General features: G+C 46.2%; 1 protein-coding gene across 4 annotated transcripts in view; it reads right to left on the bottom strand.

The window, feature by feature from the left end:
- Nucleotides 1-3,857: 3,857 nt before the first annotated feature.
- YPEL2 (yippee like 2) overlaps nt 3,858-15,929 on the bottom strand; it is a 36,802-nt gene continuing 24,730 nt past the window's right edge. For all 4 annotated transcript variants that reach the window (XM_071765532.1, XM_071765529.1, XM_071765530.1 and 1 more), the window contains 3 exons: nt 11,379-11,422; nt 10,502-10,610; nt 3,858-9,104 (listed from right to left, as the gene is read on the bottom strand). In XM_071765532.1, the coding sequence (XP_071621633.1) occupies nt 9,015-9,104; nt 10,502-10,610; nt 11,379-11,422 (243 nt within the window). In that variant the 3' untranslated portion in view covers nt 3,858-9,014. The remainder of the gene's footprint in view (nt 9,105-10,501; nt 10,611-11,378; nt 11,423-15,929) is intronic.

Raw genomic sequence — 15,929 nt, 5'->3', positions numbered from 1 at the left:
GTCACTATTTCCACCTCTTTCTGTCCTGGTGGGGATGATCCCCCAACAGATATGGGGTGACCTGACTGACAGGGGCCCATCCTGGAGACATTTAATCACAGAATGTGTAGTTAACATAGAATGTGTAATTAACCCCTCTGCATGGTCCTCAACACCCTGAGAGCTTCCCAAACCAGCACCAAGAGGCTGAGGAAGCCAAAAGTTTTGGGGGGCCTTGTGGAAAGGGGCAGGATCAGGGGTCTGTTATTTCAGACATCACCTCCCCTCCCCAAGCACCTCTCTGTAGCCAGGGCCATGTGCCACCACCTTGGGGGTGACATCTCCTTTGTGCCCAGCAGGTGTCCATGGGATGTTTCCTGGCCAGCAACGGGGCACTATTTATATCCTGGTCTGGAGATGGGTAAAAATAACCCCAGAATGTTTGGCAGCTTGGAAGTGCTACTGCAAATCCTTGCTGTCAGCAAGAAAATCCCCCAGCTCGGGTGGGAGCCACTGTCCCCATGGGAGAGGCAGCATGGGGGAAGGAGTCTGTGGGGCTGAGCCCCAAGTAGTTTCTCCAAGAGGAGGAAAGGGATCAGGAGAACCAATGGAGAAGTGATGGGCAGCATCCCACCCCAGCTCCAGTGTCCCACGAGAAGGGCAGAAGAGCAAAGCAGGAGTGTCAAATTGCTCTTGAACCAGGATTAAAGGCCACTGGTGCTGCTGTATTTATAGCTTCATGATCATCTTTTGAAAAAAAAAAACTCATTGTGACTGGGGGGATCTGAGAGGACCTCTGGGACCTGCCCCGTGCTTGGTTCTGTTGCTCTTTATAGCCTGTCCTCTGGCACAGGTAAAGGTCGTGCTGGCTCCTGCAGCTCCATCCCCTCTCGGGGCAGCCAAGTGTGGGACTTCCACGAGGACAGAAGAGAGGGTTCCATGCACCATCCTTCCAGCCTTCCCTCCCCCCCTGCCACAATCCTTGGGCCAAATTCGCAGCTCTTGAGATCCCGTTTGCTGCTGTCTGAGTCAGCTCCTCTCTGCTCAGCTATTTATAGATTGCTTTGGCTCCCTCCTGCTCTAATTGCAGATTAATAACACATCCAATGCAAGGTGCTGAGAGCACTGCCCCGTATCACAAACCCGCCGGCTCTTCCCTGCTGTTCCCATCCTGCCTGCACCAGGAATCCCCCCGGGAGCTGGGCAGACCCCATCAGATGGTGCCACCATCACCTCCTGGCCCAAGGGTTTGCCCCATGGCTTTGGGGTGAGTGCAGCCCGAGGAGGAGTTGTGGTTCTGGCACTTTTCCACTTTCATCTGAACAAAGCCGAAGGGCTGACTGAGGTTTGGAATCTCTTCCCAGGGATGCTGCTGAGAGACACCCTGGAGTTGTCTCTTCTGCTCTTACCGGGATGCTCGGGATGGGAAATTCTGAGCAGAGTGCTTTTTCCTGCTGGGAATTTCCCTATAGGGCTTACATCCCAGCTGGAGAAGTGCCATGGCCCATGCACACAGTTTGGCTGATAAATAGGAACTGCTCCTGCCAGGGAGGAGCAGCCAGAGACCAGCACAACCCTCCCCATCCCACTCCTGCTGCTCACACCACTCAGGTTCACACCCTCCTGCCCCAGGAGAAGCAGCAGATTTCAGGGGGAGGGTGGGGAAACAAGTAAAATTTTTATTTTCCTCTCCAAGACAGAGGGGAATCAGTCACTGGGAAGGGCTGAGGTCCCCTTGGTGCCTGTCTGTTCCAGGCTCTGGCAGCTGCAGGTGGCTGGGGGACCACCCCAGGCTTTGAGCCACCATTCCCAGCTGCTCCTTGAGGTTGTGGAGGAGGCATCAATGCTCACACTCACACTGCCCACATCCTCATCCCAACAGGAACAGCTGCCTGCTGGTGGAAACCAAACCTCCCTTCTTGTGCACAGCCACGAGTACACAGCCAGCTGCCCTTGGAACAGAGTAACTGCTTGTCTGGACAACGTGAGATGGAAATGGGGCTAAAACCTTGGCATTCCCAGTGACCTGGCAGCAGCTGTTCACATCCAGCACGTTCAGGGGTTTGTAGGAACAAGCCCAGGGACAGCAGAGCAGCCAGGAGCCGCCCCACACCAGGCTGTGCTCATCTCCAGGCACCCCGGCGTGCCTGAAGAACCAGCCTCACATTTTTTTGAGATGTCCTCATCCCCGAGATGTTCCTGCTGTGCTGGGTGGAGGGAGGACACATTCCATCCTCTCATCTCTCATGGATACCCCGGGCAGCCTCTGGAGCACACACCCAGCACGTCACACGATGGCAAATTAAGGTTTTGGTGAAACCAAGAACTCAAATTACCCTCAGCCCGTTGGGCAAGGAATTAATTGTGTGGACTGCCCCATGAGCTGAACCTGTTTGCCCAGGCTCCTGGCACACAGGGGATGTCAGATGTCAGTCACATCTTCCTTGGCTCCTTTCCCACTTCCCATGAACCTCCCGGCTCCTCCTCGCCTCCGACCTTTCCAGTGCAGCTTTTCTTGCCATGTCCTGAGCTACACTTTTGAGTTCAGGGCATTTAGCAGCTGGCACAATCAGGTCCAAAGAGGGTTAAGTTGCTTTTTTGGACACCTGAGGAATTAAGGGCACTGAGCCCATGGCATGGTGAACTGCAGGGCAGTGGCACAGGGTATGGGGACAGGTCCCAGCCATCTTCAGCAGTGGGGATGGAGAGGGCTTGCAGCAGCTCATCCAAAACCACCTCAAAGAAAGCACAGCTTTCAATCCAAATTCAAATGGATTTTTTTTTGAGCTGAAGGCACCAGGAATCAAAAACATCGTCCCACACTCACCTGGGAGCAGAGAAGCAGTTCTGGCATTGAAGGTGCCAGATGAGCTGAGCTGTGGGAGGCTGCAGCTTGCAAAAATGATTTGTACAAATCTCACAGCACATGTCCAAGATGGACAAGCTCCCTCCACTCTCTGAAGTTCAAACACTGAAGGATCACCCCTCTGCACCCTCTTCCCTTCTAAAGCACGAGCTCTGCTTCCCACACACAGGTTTCTTTGTTTCAGGACTGGTGTGGATTGAGCCAGGAAAATCTAATTTGCTGAGCTTCAGGAAGGGATGCTTAATTTGAGAACATAAAAACACACCAGAGAGTTTTACCTGTGCTTTGGTTTACCCATGATTAATAAACCACAACACTACCAGACACAGAGCTACAGAGTGAATTCTACCAAGAAGCAAAACTTGTAACCTCAGGGGGGGTTTCTGGCCACTGGAGGTTTCTTGATGTATTCTACTGCTGTGGGCACTGCTACCTAACAGGGCTGACAAAAGCCTTCACCCATGGGAATGATTTATAAGAGCCAAGGGATTTTATTTCATGGGTTTCCTGTTATTGCTGCTTCTTGAATCACAGAATTATCTTGGTTGGGAAAGACCTTCAAGATCTAGTCCAACACTGACAAGTCCTTAACTAAACCATATCCCTAAATAAATGGAAAAATACCTTAAAATCATGTAACTCCTCACAAAACAAACTGCATGCTTCCCTCGCTGGTCTGGTTTAGGGAAAGGAGCTGGGCTATGGGACGATGGTGCCAGCTGGGTCAGCAGTGTCTCCTGGTCCTGTTTGAGTTTCCTCTTGTACCAAATCCTAGACTTTCAGGGCTACAGATCATCTTTTTGTTCTGCTTCCTGGGATCCTTGCCCAGGGCTACACTCTCTAAGGGCTGAAGGGTTTCTCAAGTGCACACCAGGTGACCGCTCCGGCCGGCAGCTATCAGAAAAGAGGAGAGTTTGACTATTTTCATGCAAAATATAAATTTTGTTATATTTCTTGAATAACAAAATTTTGCACACTATGGCAGGTCAAAACAGCAGCATGGAACAGTAGATTTAGTACTTGAAAATTTTATTTTCTCAAATGAGCACCAACACATATTGTAAATAATGACAAACAATACGCCTCCCTCTAATACTGAAGAACTATATACAATGTACAAATACATGGAAAGGTGAAAACCAATGATTTGAAAACAAACAATTGCATTTATTACTGAAGCAAATGACCTGAAACAATATGCCAAAAAAATAAAATTAAAATAAGATCAAAGAAATAAAAGTATACACAGTTTGTAAACACAAGAGCATCAACAGACAGGCTGGTATTGGAAATATTGTCCTTTAGTTTTGTCAGTGGGGAAAGCATTCCCATTTCCTTATGAAAAACAAAACAAAGGATACACACAGTTTGTAACTATGAGAAGAGCTTATTTGTGGTTGTACCTTACACAATGCCATTCTGCTTGCGTTTAAATATGTTGATTTTTTTTTTTTTATTTTCTAAATTCAAGATGATTTTGTTTCCCCTCTTCTGCTTTTTGAATTGGATTCTGCAAAATCTTTGCTAACATAATTGTTTCTGAACATTTAATTTCTGAGGCCTCTCACCTGGTGAGATGGGCTCCTTCCCACTGAGCTGAGCTCTGGTTCTTGCCCATCTGTTCACCCAGCTGGGTGTTTGGGTGTCATCTCTTCATCCAAGAACTGTTCCACACGAAACACGATGCTCCTCCCAAAAACATGGAAGTGCAGTGAAATGCATGATTAACAAACACACTCTCACATACCACTTAGAAAAATGCATACAGAGAAAATTCTCACTTGATCATCACAAGAATGACAAGATTTCATTCACAGGATTTTGTTTGGTTTTTTTTTTTTTTTCTTTTTTTTCTTTTTCTCCTGTGTATTTTTAAATCGTGTGCACCAAAACCAGAGAATTAAAGAGCGTGCAACAGTTACTGAAAACAGCTCCTCACTCAGCAAAACACAGTCCAGTGGTTTGTGCTGTTGGTCCACTTTGGGATAAGCAAGAGACCAATGAATTAACAACAAAGAAGGGGGAGATGGGGGGAGCTTAAAGTCAAGAAAGGAAAACAAAACAAACAAAAAAGAACTTTACTGCCAGAGAGGTAAACTTTTACTCTAATTTGTTATGTAGCAGCCTGGTTTGAAAAAAAAAACAAACAAAAAAACCAACCAAACACACACAAACAAACAAACAAAAACAAACAAAAAACCCAGGATCCATGTCCAAAAATTTATGTTTTAGTTTAAAAACAAGGACCAGTTAGAAATCTCCATCCTCCATCCCTGCTGCCCCCAAGCAACTGGAGACAGCAATTCAGGAGGTGGCAGCTTATATTAAATCCTGTTTTCTAAGTCTCAATTATCTACTTCACTCCAGCCAATACTGGTGCAAGAGAAAATTTCAAGCTTGGATCCTACAGACCAGATCTCCTCAGGAAAGTCCTGTCCAGATGGAGCCCCACTGGCTTTGCTGGGAATTGCTGTGGGAGCCTGAGCTCACCTGGGGCAGGATCTGCAGAGCTAAGGGAAAGTGTCCCAGCACTCACCAAAGCTGCAGTTCCTAACCTGGCCACCACCCAAGCTGGGTGGAAGCAGAAGTGACTCCCTTCTCCTGCCACATCCAGAGGAAAAATGGATTAACTTAAAGAGGACAACATATATTGTGAGATTTGTTTCCCTTTAAACATATTTTCCAACAAATACAGAAGGAAACAGTATTCATTAATAAACAACAACAACAACAAAAAAAAAAAGTGCTCTCAGGGAGGGGCTCTGAGAAAACAGCACCAAATATATTATTTTTTTAAAAAAATTAAATATTATTTACAAAAGTACATTTCACAAGATAATGTGGGTTCTTTTCTGCTTTTTATATATTATCATCTGAATATTCATTACAGGGATCAGGATTTTACACCACATAATCCACTAGAGCAGAACAAAACTTACTCAAGTCTGAGCTTTGGGGAAGACAGGGGTGATGTAAACTCAAGGGTGCATGCATCTTGCCAGAGACAAGGCTGCCACACAAAAAAAAAAAAAAAAAAAACCAAAAAAAAGCAAAACTTGCTGCTGTTCATGTTTTCTCAAGGATGTCACCCATGGAAAGCAGCACCACAGGCACTCAGTGCTCTGCCACATCTCCAGCTCAGAAACAACAGTCCCACCTTGCTCCTTCCACTCACCACTGAACTGGCTACAGCTGACTCAGAGGAGCAGGGGGGTGCAGACAGTGAGGTTCTTTGGTTGTGTTCTCAATGTATCACTCCAGGAGCCATCAATTTCACCTGTCCTGGCTGTGGTAGCCACTGGCACCAAGATCTGAGCATCCTGTGTGGTCACCAGCTCTCCAATACTGTCTTACCTCCAGCAAGTCACAGGTGAGTTAGCAGCAGATTAAGAAGTACTTCATATTTAATGCACATCTAGCTGAGAACAAATGCCAACGAGCTCCACAAGCCCTTTTTTTCCTTATCTCCCTGTACTGTGCATTACAGTCACCCCATAGATAATTCTCTGGGTGTTGAGGGTGTTCACAGACACCTTTTTTTTTTTTTTTTTTTCCCCTATTAGGGCTTGAGGCCAGATTCTCAGCCAAGTGTCAATCTGTGGATGCTGATGGGACAAAACCAATTAAAACCAGATTAAGATCTTGCCATAGTCAAGCTTAGATTGGTTGCCATTAAAAGCATGAAGAGTTAAAAACAGCCCCGACCTGATGGATCATTGTCCTTTCTTGTCCCAAATACATGGATAAAAAACCATTTACATCTGGCAGCTCTCTGTAGCAACTGCCCTTACTTCTCAGAGCACTCCTCCAGGCCAGCCTACATTTTCTATCACTTTTTCATAGGCAACCACTCTAAATACCAACATAAAACCATAGGCCTCTTTTTCTCAATCTCATATTAATTATTTGGGGTTATTTCTTCCTTCTCCCAGCTCCCATCAAGCCCTTTAAAAGGCTGCATATCTGGGGAGACTGAAGAGCTCTTCAAAGAACACTGATTACTTCCCACAAGCCAAACCCCAGTAAATTGTCATGGATCACCCACCAGAGGTCAGGCAGATGGGACAAGGTCAGTGCCAATGACACAAGACAGGCACTGAAAACTTTTTGATTTCTACTGGATTTCTATCACTGAAGAGAACGTGGCTGATGGAAGCAGAGAAACAAAAGCTGATGCAACACTTACACAGCCACAGCAGGGAGGGTGAAGCAGAAGCCACCTCCTAACAGGCTCACCCCAAACTGAGCCAGTGCCATCCACTGCAGGAGCCACGGCCAGAATCCACCTCACTGCTCTCACCAAGGGTGTAAAGGTCAGAGGTTCAAGAGAAAACACAGCTTCTGCCTGGATCAGCCATCAGGTTGGGATTTCAGCACAAGGACCCAACATGTAAGGTCCACCCTGATCCATAAGCAGCAACTCTGCTCACATCCCCTTCACTGAGCAGCTAATTCTTTTCTCACCACCAGCACTGTGTCCTGGTCCCCACAGCTGACTGAGAGCATCCTGGGGTAGGGGCAAGCAACAACAGATTACAGCTCCAAAGCTTCAGTTTCATAAGGAGTCACAAACCCCTGCACAATACTCTTTCCTTCTGGATTAAGAACGATTTCCTCCAGTGGATTAACCTACTTGAAAGAATTCCACAAACAAAAAGAAAATTCACTCAGAGAGATAAAACTAATTCAGTTAAATAGTCTTGAGTTATGCACCAGATACTGGCTGGACTGTTGCAGAGCAAACTTCACATTGTCATTTCTGTCTAACATAGCTCCCCTCTCACACGTGATGCCCCTTCCCACCAACCACCTCGGGAAGGTCCACACTTAATTAAAATGAAAAAAAATAAAAATGGGAAGGACTTGTCCCTTGCAGTTATGATGCCCGTATCTACCCCTCCCTTTTTGAACTCCAAGGCATAGACAATTTCAGGAGTAGGGGGGAGATCTTTAGTTTCTTTTTTCCTTTCCCTTTTCCCCTGTGCCTTCAACAGGCTTCTGAGAGTGGGAAAAGGGGGGAAGGTTTTTGGGGGGATACCTCATGGCTTGACATATCCACCTGTGCAATACTGCTACAACCACCAGGCTCCTCGGCTCCCTCCTCTCCCCACTGTCACACCATTCCTCTGCCAGGCTCCAAGAGCAGAGCTGATGGCTGGGCCTGGGATTTATGAAGAAGATTCTGTAACAGCATTTTCTTACTCACACTTGTGAAGGATTGGTAAAAGATCCAAGGATGCTCACTGGAAGCTGGGAAATCAAGGGCACCCTGCATTACTAAGTTTGTCCCCATCCTCCTCTATGTAATTTCCTCTTTCTTGCCTAGCACATGCTTTTTTTTTACCCCCATATCTTCTAAGCTGCATCTCCAGTCCCATTGTGCCTTAAGCACTTTTCCTCTCTGAAGGGCTCAAGAGTCAGGATTTGGTTTCTCCAGCTGTCAGGATGCTCCCACAGCCATGCTCTGTTGGGATGTTTGGCCTACCCACCCTGAAACAGTGAGAAAAAGGAGAGGCAGGGAATCTCTCCAGCCTTCAGGTCCTCTCCCCACCCGGACAACAAGTTCATAAATGGCAAACAAAACACAGATTTGCAATTAGCTTGCAGGGGGAACTGGTTATGACTTGTGCTCAGCCAACTTAGACTGAAGCTCCACCAAGGGAGCAGTGGTTTTACGATTCGGAGAGAACGCAGCCGTGAGGTATTTTTCTGTGCCTTGAGACAAGGAGAGAGTTCCAAGCCTTGGTGAACCAGGACTTAAAGGAGGGCCCACCCTCTACACCACCTTCTCCTGCCCAAACCTCAGGTCTTCCTCCCGCACCGAGACCTTCTGGTATGAAATGCCACCACAGAGCCAACTGCAGCTTGTACTTAAACACTCATCACCATGGGATGGCTGTTGGGCATTCGGTGCATTCTCTGAGCCAACGCCAGAACAGAGAGAGAAGCAGCCAGGGTCAACTCACAAACAGATACAAAGCAAAGAGACAGAGAGACAGAAATTTAGAGGCCAGTCACCAATAAAGATGGAGAAGGGTGTGAAGATGCTCCCAAATTGCAGAGCCTCTAAATGCATGGAACCAAGCGTTCAGTCACTCTCTCACTCTTGGATTTAATGTTCGGTTGGATGGCATTTTCTTACACGCTGGTAGGGCTGGGCTCTTTCCATTCAATCCCAGCCATTATCCTTGATCATGTGAGCTAGTTCAATGATGTATTTGCCTTCTTTATACTTCTGGCTGCTTTCAAAAGCGTGTTCCTAAAAAAAAAAAAATTAAATAAAAATTAAAAATAAAAAAAAAAAAAAAAGAGAGAGAGAGAGAATGAGACCAAAATGACATCTGATGGTAAAGCTGCAGTAACAAATCCTGGTCTTAGTGTTGGCTACAGAGCAAACCAGTCAAACTGCAGGGCCTGCTGCTGCCTTGCAGGGAAATGGCATTAGAAGCATCTTAAATTCTGCTTCTGGATGTTTTACAGAACCTCTGGCACCACGAAACATGCAGCTTCTATAGGCTAAGGGCAACTGCACCTTCTCCTGTGCTTTAGGAACCATCGGAGATAAAATCCCCCTCTCCCTAGGGTGGCCTGAAAATTTAATGTTTGTAAAGAATGCAGAGGTTTCTGCTGAAAGGCACCACCATGAGGAACAAGACAGGTCACAGTAAACTTCATCATGAAATGGAGTGAAGTGGCACCCAGGGATGAGAAGGACCCACTCCACACAGCTCCTGAAACTCCTGGTGCTTCCCCAGGGCAGAACTGAAGGAATTCAATGGGATCCCCAGCCAGGAGGGATTCCCATAATGGAGGCTGCATCCTCAAAAATGGTCCAGCTCTACTTTGTGTACATTTAATGCATCTGAAATAATGCAATTCCACTGCTGAAGAGTCTTGGGCTTACTGCTACGTTTATGAAATTCTGTATTTTGTTTTACAATAAATTCAATTTATGTACTTTGTGTCCTTCTCCATTTGTGAGATCCATGCTGTGTTTCTGCATGAATTCCTACCCCATGAATTTTTGATGCTTTACTTTTTATAGCCTTCCAACTGATTTATTAAAGAATATTTCTGTCCTCAGGCCACAGATGCAATATATGCTTTGTTTAGACACTGGTCAAAATGTTTTAAAAAACAAGTACACTGTGTGCCTCCTGAAGCAGAAATGAGGATGCAGCATAAGGCTTTATTTGAAGGTAATTGAATCTATGAAGAGCAAGAGACAGCAAACAGATAAAATTCATGTTCAATAGCACTTCCAGTGGGAAGGACACAGGATCAACAATACATGGAACATTCTATTATTCTGATATTGTCTGGGAAAAAAGACAACATGAACCACAAAGACTGAAGTTAGCCTCATTTATGTTAACTATCACTAAGGGAAGTAGGCAAGCAGTGCATATTTTTAGTAAAAACAAAAACATCAGCCACAAATCACTCCTGCTCTGAACAGATGCAGCAAACACAAAGTGAGGAGGGAAAATGGAAATGCAGGAAGGGAAAAACCAGATGTGGCTACACACCAGAACCCCCATTTCTAGTTCCCAAGTTAATGGTTTTTCCACAAAGACCACGTTACCCATACCCACACCTTCCAAAAGGGCTGGAGCAAAGATATCCAGAGGAAAAACAATTGATACTGATACTCACATATTTCCAACCCAGTGTGGTTTTGCAGTTTTCACAGTAAATATCTGCAACCGCATGTAATCCTGTTAATAGCACCCGCTCCTCTGCAGGGCCACAACCCACATTAACTCTGGGGGAAAAAGGAGAGATGCTCCCTATTAGTGTGTCTTTCCACATCAAGATGTTACAGTGAAGCTGACAGGAATTTTATTGCAGTATTTGAGATCAGAAGCAGGAGGTTCAGGATGCTGCGAAGGACAGCTGTGCCTGAAACAAAGTTCTCCTGCAGTCCCCAAGCAAAACGAAGAGGTAAAACAGAATTATTAGTCAATTAAAAAGTATATAAAGCTTTGAACAGTTGATTGTGAACTAATTATGCAGTTGAGATTTTCATTTTCATATTGATAAAATGGTACTTTTACTCTCCCAAATGGGAACATGAAAAATGCAACTGAAATCAGCAATACTTCTGAAAGACATCCCAGCAGCAATCTCACCCAAACTATTCTCAGTCATTGGGAAAATTAAACTTATTTTTCAAGCTAGCTCTAAGAAATCCGTATTTAGATATTATTTATTCTCCACATTTACAAAATTTTGATTTTTTTGGTCCAACTACAATCTCTGAGAAGGGAATGACTCATTTCTTAGCTCTTATTTCCCAGCCTGATGATGAAAAGCACCACCTTTTCCTAGCAGCTTATCTGAAACCTCGACATAAAATCACGTATGAATCAGTGCTGTTTCCTGCCTCTTTCTCCAACCATTTTCAGCAAGCTCCCAAGCCTCAGGCAGAGCTTTTCTGAAGGAAAACCATCCTTTTGTTTTCTTCCTCACCAGGGCTTTCTGAAATCTCCTCTAAGAGGTGCAGAGGTGACAAGTGCGACGTAATACTCACACTGAATTGAAGAGGTATGCTCGTCCCTGGCTTCCTTGAAAGGACTGAAAGGCAGAAAAAAAAAACAACAAAAGAAATTTCAGTTGTCTGGCTGATAGGAATAAGGGGAAAGCAGGGCCTGTCCTCAACAACAGCATTGGTGGTAGTTATAGCAACTGCCAGCCAGGGCCTGAGACACGCACATCGCTACCGCCTGCGAGACGGAGAGGGCAGAAAGCAGAAGGCAGGAGCTGAGCACTGATGAAGAGGTCTTGTCCTGCAGCTGCCCCCAGTTCTGGTGCCTGCCCATTTCACAAGGTGTACTGGCAGCCCACTGGGAACTTCACCTGATGTTCCCAGCATTCCCAGCCCAATGTATTTTCCAAGGGCTAAGAGGTTTTCTCTCTTACATCCCCCTGTCTGTTTTCACCTTTTCAGCTGTTTATGAGCCATTGCCTCAACCTTACCCTAATGCAGCCAAATATTGATTCCAGTCCCTTTCCTAAAAACACACACAAAGGCTTCCTGTTGCACTTGATGGCATAGGAATTCCCCTTGGGAAAACCATACAGTCAGATCCTGAACCAATCTGAGGGACTGGGACCCACTTGTGCTGTGCACACAAATACAGCCCCAGCTCCAGTGATTTTACAGAAATTCACCTTGCTCAGGTGTCTCCAAATTTCTACTGATGTCAGAGAGAACTTGAGGACTGGATTTAAACACAGAATGAGATCCAACTGGATAGAGATGGATGTGGACAAGAGAGAACCACCCAGCAGCAAAACCACAGCAGGTAATCACCAGTTATGGCACATCCTCTCTGCCCCCTGCTTCCTGGGGATCTTAAAGCATCAACATTTTTCAAAGAGTTTCAAAGAGAGCAGGGCAGTCCCAGCTTGGATGGGCACCTCAGGACACTTGCAAGAGCCACCAGGCTCCATTTGTGTCAAGTCTGTAACCTTACCTTGAGATGGTGCCTGACTTACAAGAGCTGCCCCCCACACAGCAAGTGCTGCCTGCATTTTTAATGGATTTTGACAAGCACACACTGAATTAAACATCTGGTGCTTCTAAGCCAGAGAACAGTTGCCCTCTGCACGCAGGTTACCTGATGAGATACCTCAGGGAATATTTGCACTGAGGGAGCAAGGAGCTGGGAAAGTCAAGGAGCATCTTTTCTGGACCATTTAATCCTTTATCTTGCACCTTCCTGGAATAATTAATGGTTTTCTTAAAAACTCAGCTTCTACAGATGAGTAATGATTTCAGACTAAACACCTTCAAAAAGGAGGACACTGAGTTTTGAGAGAAAAGAGAAACCCTCAAGGTTTGACCTCTCCAGCCCAGTAACATCTATTTAGTTAAGAGCAACCTGACCCTGGGGCAGCACAAAGATGCTCAGCACACATCACACAAAACTCTTCCCAAGTTGTCCCTTTCCATCAGCCCAGCCCTAGGGATGCATCCCACCACCTGCTCAACCAGTGCCTCACAAAGAAACAAAGCCAAAGCCAAAGGAGCAGCAAGCCTGGGGATGGTTCTGGACCACATTTTATTACATCCACACATCTGTATTTATCAGCTACCTCCTGGGGGGGCTGCTGCCTGTTTCCAACTAAGTCCTGAAAGCTGCCTGGGGGGTCTGGATGGCAGCAAGGGCTCTGCCAGCTGTCAAGAAGCCACTGCCTGGCAAAACCATTGACTGAGTCCTGGAGAAATATCTGTTTTCCAGAGAACTCTGAAGCCCCAGTGTTAGTTGCCACCCAGGGCACAGAAGAGCCACTCTGGATTCAGAGAGGGCGCCTGAGGCACTTGGATATCTCTCACTCAGACTACAGCAGTGCCCTGAGGAATTCCTCTTTTCTTGGGCAGGAATTAAACAGTACACATGGCTCAAGCATGTTTGTGTAACTGCACTTGTGAGAGAAGCTTCTTTTAATCCTTCTGCAGCACTCAAGTTCTTTATTATTGTTACTGTCAGCTGGCTGATACCCCCCATGCCAACGAGGTCCATCCTGACTGCTACAAAACACACTCTCCATTGTTCAGCCTCCTGTGTGGTAAAGGAGGAACTGACACAAAGCTGATGCTTCCCCGGCCAGAAAGCAGGGGCCAAGGCAGCTCCAGGCAATTTTCCACCTTCCTGCAGCAAACAGCAGGGGCAGTGGCTGTCCAGGCTGCAAAGGAGGGATGCCAGCCTGTCAGGATGGGCTGTGGATGGGGCCCAAGGATGAAACAGAAGGTCCCACAGCAACGTGTACCATCCAAGCAAAATGAAAGCAGATGAAGCTTGCTCACCATCCAGTCCTTCCCAGCAAATACTTTTCCATAAACACCAAAGTGACTGGGCTTGCCAATAACAACAACCATGGGAGCAAAGTTTTTATTGGTACAGAAATAGGATTTTCCATTACTGCTGTACAAAGGACTGTCTTTAATAAAAAACAAACCCAAACCCACCAGCTTTGTGCCTGGGGCTCACTGGACACCATTCCAGCCCATTCCCAGGGGACAGCAGCATCCTTTCAGAGGTGCCCTTACTTCCAGCTCAAGCCAGTGCTCTAGGGTATCTAAGGGTGGTCACAGCAAGAAAAGCCACATTATCTCCTGCCCAAGCAGAACATTTCCACATACCACTGCTCAGCTTTCAGTGCTGCTGCCTGTCTTAATATTCACCCTCCAGCTAGCTAGGGATTTGGCAAATCACATAAAAAGAAGTGAGGGAATTCTGGCAACCACCCCAGGTTCACCAGTGTGTTTGCTTTCTGCCAGACTAAGCTGCCTGTTATATTTATAAAGGTAGAACAGGCAGGTTTTATCTGGGTGTTGTACAGCATTTACTGGAGATGTTTCTTCTCTTCTGTTTTTCTGTTTGCTTGCTTGTTTTGTTTGTTGTTTTTAAGAGAGACACAAAGAGATTTCCACAACACACTTGGTTTTCACTGAACGGTGGCAATCAGCATTAAGATTTACTTTCCATACTCCCCATTTTCTCAGTGCAGATTTTCTTGATACACATTCAAAGGTGTATCTCACATGTACACTTCTAATTCCAAACTTCACTAAAACAACAGCTCCTGGCAACATTTTGCAGCTGAAATAAATGGAAAGGATTTTTTTGTTGTTGTTTCCCACTGAAAGCCCAAGCACATATTTCTCTCTGCACTGCTAATGCTCAGTGTCTGGCTGGAAACACATTTGTATATGCCAGCAACAAAATTCTCTCCCTCCCCAGCTTGCCTGAGCCCTCTGAAAAACAAGAGAGGCTTCTGAGATGTGCAGTGCACAACAGCTCATTTCTCTTGACTCCTCACATTCAAAAACCTTCCCAGCTCCTTGGAACTCCAGTCAGCATGCAGGTATCTAAAAGCTGCAGAACCTCAGGAGTGCTGATTTGAGGTGGGAAACCACAAGCCTGGAGTCAGCTCTTTGGCTGCAGATCCTGTCCTGCTGAGCTGTCTCTCCTTCTGGCAGAAGCTCCATGATAAGATGCTTTGGGTAGCTGCTCTGCTTTAAGAAGTTCCCATCACCCAGCCTGCAGTCCCCTCAGCTGTGCTGATTCCCAATTAGATCTGTGAGATTATTATTTTTAAAAACAAAGACTTGGGAGGAGGTGGGTGGGTTTGGGGGAAATGCCTTTTTCTCCTGGTACCATATCATGGCTTCAGTTGAAAGGGCAATGACACAGAATCCTCAGTTATCACAGGATGGGGGCAGACACAAGTCCTTCAGAGCAGGAAGTTCTCAAATGAAATTTGCTGGCAAAGAACCCCAGTGCAGAGCTGCAGCTCTAGTGAGAGACAGGATGGGGAGTTTGGGTTTCACAGAGACTGTTCCAGCAGATCTGGTGCAGAAGGAAGGCTCACACCCAGCCAGCACCTCAGGAGTGCCACCTCCTCTGTGGCAGACATCATCTGCTTGCTAGGGATGGGCTCAGCCTGCAAGACTCTAAGCTGAATCCTTATATATTCACCACCCATGACCTCAGGAGCTGTCATGTTGGTTTAGTCCATGTGTTATATCCCAGACTCAGCCTGAAGTGCTGACTCTACCATTCTGTTTGCTCTGAGCAAGGAGCATGATGCCTTCAGAGCCTTCTTTGGTGATGCAGAGAAAGGTTTTGCCTCTCCAGCACTCCAGCCTGTTTCATGCTCCTCCACCAGCAGCCCTTCCCACTTGCACATTCCCATTCCTGGTGATTGCTGGAAACATGGGAGGAAATTTTGACATTGAATCAGCAGAGCCAGGGAAAGGCATGGATTCTGAACGTGCTCCAAACACACCTACACACCATACCCCTTTTCTCCCTCGTACCTACAGCTTCTCATTCACTGTGCAGCCTACTCAGCAGTTCCACACACTGAGCAGATGATAGGATTAATACCCCAACTCTTTGTGGTGGCATTTGACAATAGACTAAACACAAAAAGAGCTGGCTGGAATCATCTGGAACAATAGGAAGCAGTTGCCAGGACTAAATGGCTACATACTGGTGCTTGCTCTCTGCAGACTGCAGCAGAGAAAACCCCCACTTACCTATATCCAGCTGGCAGCCTTTGAAGAAACCAA

The sequence above is a fragment of the Heliangelus exortis genome, chromosome 21, assembly GCF_036169615.1.
Source record: "Heliangelus exortis chromosome 21, bHelExo1.hap1, whole genome shotgun sequence".
Taxonomy (NCBI): domain Eukaryota; kingdom Metazoa; phylum Chordata; class Aves; order Apodiformes; family Trochilidae; genus Heliangelus; species Heliangelus exortis.
The sequence above is the reverse complement of the archived record's forward strand: the minus strand, read 5'-3'. Positions and strand labels throughout refer to the sequence as shown.